Here is a 4,741-nt window from a genome sequence, read left to right as displayed (position 1 = left end):
AATTACACAGTGTTGCTATACTTTGTATTTCTGGTTAACGTTGTACCTAGTGTTGTATTTTTGTACCATGCTAATCATTAATAATCGATTTACACTGAATCGATGTTTAATACCGATCAATCATTATTATTTTAATATAACAGTCCATTATTATCCAATTATGCATTAATAAAAACTAGAAACAATGCTAACAATAGCATTCACTATTATAAAATAATTTATTTTGAGAAAAGATTTGAATTTTAATATTCTTAATCGTCTCTTTCGTGAAGTGGAACGTTTCCATTTTGTTTGAACTTTTTTTAATTGCAACTTCAACTTGCTGTTTTGGCGTTGAGTTTTTTTGTATTTCGTATATTTTTATTTAGTTTATTATGTTGAAGATGAGTTAAATGTGTATTAATTGAAGAATATACAGAATGCAGCCTTGGAATTGTTGCAGGACGTGTTTGAACGTCCAAAATCTTCATCAAATATTCCCTCTACCTGAACACAGCGGAAAATATACTGAAGTTATATTCAACACTACTGGAATAAAGGTAGAATTTTATTAATTTATATATGAAACTTATGTATACGCTGCTTTACAAAAGTCTTGAAACTAGGAAGTCCGTGTTTACTCCTTTTATTATTACTTATATCTTTGACTTACACAAAACATTGAATTGTAAGCCCTATACTTTTTGCATTTACATTAATAATAATTGCAAACATGTACTATCCTTGTATCATGTATACCCCTAAAGTGTAATACTAGTTCGACAACAATAATACACAACTGGAAAGAAAATAGAAAATTAACTTATGGTTTTGTTCAGATTTTAAATTATGTCTAGAGATATAAAGGTCCAGTTCTATGCTTTACATTCTGGACTCTCGTTTTGAAAGCCAATTGTAATTTATATGAAGGTAGTAGAACCCTTTGTGGTTCGACTCCAACGGCACCACCGTCTCACCTATTTCTGCCTCATAACAGCAGTGATAAATGCTGCTGCTTTCTGGTTTGAAGGGTGTGGTAAAAATGACAAAGTTTTCTGAGGCGTTCCAGCTTAGCTACTAGTTCTCAGAGGTGGCCTACCTCAGTTCATTGAAATCTAATCCTATGTGAGGTTGATTACAGATATCCACGGGCGGCATTCACTTACCATCAGGTGGACTTGTATGCTAATATTATAAAGAAAAATATATGTAAAATTGCTTATTGAAACCCAATTAAAATCATTCATTCATCTTCTTACAGGTTGAACCCAACGACACACTGCCCCAAGAAATGTGTTCACCGTGCATATCATTTATAAACGAATCTTACAAATTCAGAAGAAAATGCGAATTAGCACAACAGGCACTATTAGACAATAAATATGTAGATATTAAGTTAGAAAACCCGAGCTTTAAGATAGAGAATACACAAGTCTGTATCGACATATCTGACCTTATTCCCGAGGATGATTTTAAAGACTTCGACGACAATATAACGTTAGATACATTACAATATAATTATGACACACAAAAAGACACACAGACACAAGAAATGACAAATTTTGATGAAAAACCCCTAGAAATAACAGAAATAGTATTTAATGGTAAAGCTAAGAATTTAAAGAAACCAGTAAGAAGAAGAACGTTAAGAAAGAAGGAGGCAGAAGATAAAAAAGATAAAGCGGAAAGAATTAAAGAGGAGATCCAATGTGAATATTGTAAAAAAGTTCTAACCTCGAAGTTATCTTTGCGTAATCATTATAAGATTCATACGGGATTTGATGTTGTTTGTGAGGTAAGAATTTAAAGATATAAGTTTTATTTATAACTAGCCTAAGTTACTCCATATTACATCAGCTACCTGCCAATAAAAGTTCCGTCAAAATCGGTTCAGCCATTTCAGAGATTAGCCAGAAAAAACAGACAGACAAAAATTAAAAATATATATATTTTGGTGTATGTACCGTATGTATATTCATATGCATGTAGTAAAAAGCGGTTATTTCAATATTAAAAACAGACACTCCAATTTTATTTATATGTATAGATATAGAAGTAGCAGATGTGTGGTTCGGTGGTGGTAAGTGCTGCCCATAGACATCTTTAATTAACCTTAGGTAAGATTTGATGCCTACCTGAGGTCTGCCACAGATATTATGTTTTTTTCTTTTATATAAGGGCAGTAGACAAGATTTCACTGATGGTAAGTGGCTACTGCTGATCATGGACATCTGTAATCAACACCAGATAAGGTAAGATTTCTACCTGAGCGCTGAAACACCACTACCCTTGAGGTCTAAGCTGGTATTTCTCGACGAATAATGTCTCCTTTATCACACCATCTAAATCAGAACACAGCAGCACTTAACACTGCTGTTAGGCAGATATAGGTGTGGCGGTGGTGCCGCAGACTTTCTACCACTTTTATAAAACGAAAGACTTTGAGGAATATCAATTAACTGATATTTATTAAAAGTAATATATTGTTTTATTGTATTCCAGCATTGCGGTAAAAAGTTTATCACGAGGCGTCTTCTTTTGATGCACTGCAGAGCCAAGCACGGTTACGAGAAGACTGACAAATGTTCCTACTGTGATTATAAGGCTTCTAATGCTGAGCAGGTCAAGGTAAGAATTGTTGTAAACACCAAAAACTTTACTGCTCAAAAATAATGAACTGTGAAAAGCGTACATACATACATAGTGGTTAAATGCAGAACCTACTTTATTCAAGTCGGTTAAAAAGAAATGTAGCCTATATCACTTCTGAGTGAATCCAACAACAAATTAAATGTTAAAATTCGTTAAGTCCTTTGGAATGTAGTATGGAAAGATTGAGACATAACATACATCCACTTGAAAAGAACTCCACAGTCAGAGAAAACCTGAAATTCTCATTGTGATAATTTGTTTCTAATGTGCACATAACTTTGAATAATCAGAGGTGCGTGGTGATTTGAACCTCGGACCCCTTTATCAAGTGATTTCTTAACTACTAAGCTATCACTGCTATTTATTTAATCGTGTATTAATCCTATATAAAAGAGGTACAAACTTTCGCAAGATTATGAGTATAGCAATAAATGAAATTTTGTTCTTAACAGATCCACGAACGTCTTCATACGGGAGAAAAACCATATGTGTGCAAGGAGTGCGGAGCCGGCTTCCATCGTAAGAGCAGCTACTTGCAACACATTGCTATACATCTCCCAGAGAAAACTGTGCCGGTAAGGACTTTCTATATTATACAGAAGTAGCAGACGAGCATGCAGTCCACCTGATGGTAAGTGGCTACTGCCGCCCATGGACATCTGTAATTAACCCCAGATAGGATTAGATTCCTACCTGAGGTCGGCACAGATGCGCCGCTACCCCTGAGGACTAAGCTGGAACGCCTCAGATAAGTATGTCTCCCTTACCACACCCTTCAAACCAAAACACACCACAGTTAACACTCCTGTCACACATGCAGAAGCAGTCATAATGGTGGAGCCAGAGTCAAACCACAAGATTCTATAACCTACATAATTGCTTATTATTCTTATTTATCTAAACATTTGTCTACACCAAAACAAAATACAAGAGAACATGAACTTGAAAAATATAGTTGCACAAAAGTACTGCGTATTTCTCTAAGAAATATCTACCAACAGACCTGTTATTGGAGTATACGTAAATAATGGTAGGCTGTGTGTACAATTGTTATTATTTTTACAGTGCGAGCAATGTCCAGCGCGTTTCAAATCAGTGACACTGATGCGTATCCACGCGGCCCGTCACCGAGCACCGCGCTACGCCTTCCGCTGCGGACTCTGCGCGGGGAGCTTCGCGAGACGACGGAATGTCGCGCGACACCTGCAGAGAGTGCACGCGGACACCGACACTCGACACATACAGCGACTGGCTCTAGGGTGACACACGTTGCTCACGACTCCAGAATAACTTCTAGCCCCCCTGCTCTGGGCCTCCGATTTTAAGGGGGCTCAAACACAGTCACTTATCCTTCCGAACATTATATAGATGCAATCTCTGTATATGTAATGTGTTTATAGTTCGCGCCAAACTTCCAATCCGCTCTGAAGTTGTTGCGCGCAGGTTTAGTTAGAATATACTACGTAACGTAAGGGCACATTAACGCAGCTATGTACCCGTGGGCAATGTCGTGGGCGCGACTAGTTTCTATATTCGGAGCGGACTAGCAGTTTGGCGCGGACTCTACGTATCATCACTGATCAGCTAAAAATACTCACTTCATTTTGATGCAGGCTCAGTTAGACCTGTTGTAAGAAGGATAGCAATAAAAAATGGTGGAATATTAGTATTATAATTTGTAATAAAGTATTATCTATACAATAAAATATTTTTGAAATTTATATTTGTTTTCTTGAGTACCATCGCTTGTACTCTTCGAACGTAAAAAGTATGCAAAAATTCATTGTTTTTGTGAAACTGGCTTTTTTTTGGCTTATTGTACATGGAAATAACATAGATTAGTAGAAATATAGTTTAAAAACTAAAACCACGCTAAAATCGGAAAAGGAAAATCGTTAATGCTGATTCCTGACGATCCTGATGAAGTGAATGGGCTAAAATTATTTAAATCGCGTATGGTAATCGTTTCTTGATATTTTTTCATAATTTTAAATTGATCGGACCGTTCAAAGTGGCGAAAATCGAGTTCAAAGTTTCCGTTATACACATACATATAGGTAAAGTTAATAAAAGCGTGGTAAAATAGGTAAGAAAACGCAGTTACTGCCAC

The 4,741-nt window shown here is 36.2% G+C and overlaps 1 protein-coding gene across 1 annotated transcript; it reads left to right on the top strand.

Moving 5' to 3' along the window:
• The first annotated feature begins 67 nt into the window (after window positions 1–67).
• On the top strand, window positions 68–3,925 carry LOC140751200 (uncharacterized). Its single transcript, XM_073085062.1, has 6 exons — window positions 68–162; window positions 410–539; window positions 1,241–1,774; window positions 2,482–2,607; window positions 3,084–3,206; window positions 3,697–3,925. The coding sequence occupies exons 1-6, from the start codon at window positions 68–70 to the stop codon at window positions 3,892–3,894; spliced, it is 1,206 nt and encodes a 401-aa protein (XP_072941163.1). The 3' UTR covers window positions 3,895–3,925.
• Window positions 3,926–4,741: the final 816 nt, after the last annotated feature.

Source organism: Epargyreus clarus, unplaced genomic scaffold (assembly GCF_041222505.1).
Source record: "Epargyreus clarus isolate Ecla_fem2 unplaced genomic scaffold, WU_Ecla_fem_2.2 ptg000022l, whole genome shotgun sequence".
Lineage (NCBI taxonomy): Eukaryota > Metazoa > Arthropoda > Insecta > Lepidoptera > Hesperiidae > Epargyreus > Epargyreus clarus.
Note: the sequence above shows the minus strand (reverse complement) of the source record. Positions and strands in the feature narration are given on the sequence as shown.

What these genes read in the sequence shown, in the direction of transcription:
- LOC140751200 (XM_073085062.1), top strand. Translation starts at nt 68, where the DNA reads ATGCTAATCATTAATAATCGATTTACACTGAATCGATGTTTAATACCG. An exon ending in GATTTGATGTTGTTTGTGAG is followed by an intron (nt 1,775 to 2,481) that starts GTAAGAATTTAA and finishes ATTGTATTCCAG; the next exon opens with CATTGCGGTAAAAAGTTTAT. An exon ending in CTAATGCTGAGCAGGTCAAG is followed by an intron (nt 2,608 to 3,083) that starts GTAAGAATTGTT and finishes TGTTCTTAACAG; the next exon opens with ATCCACGAACGTCTTCATAC.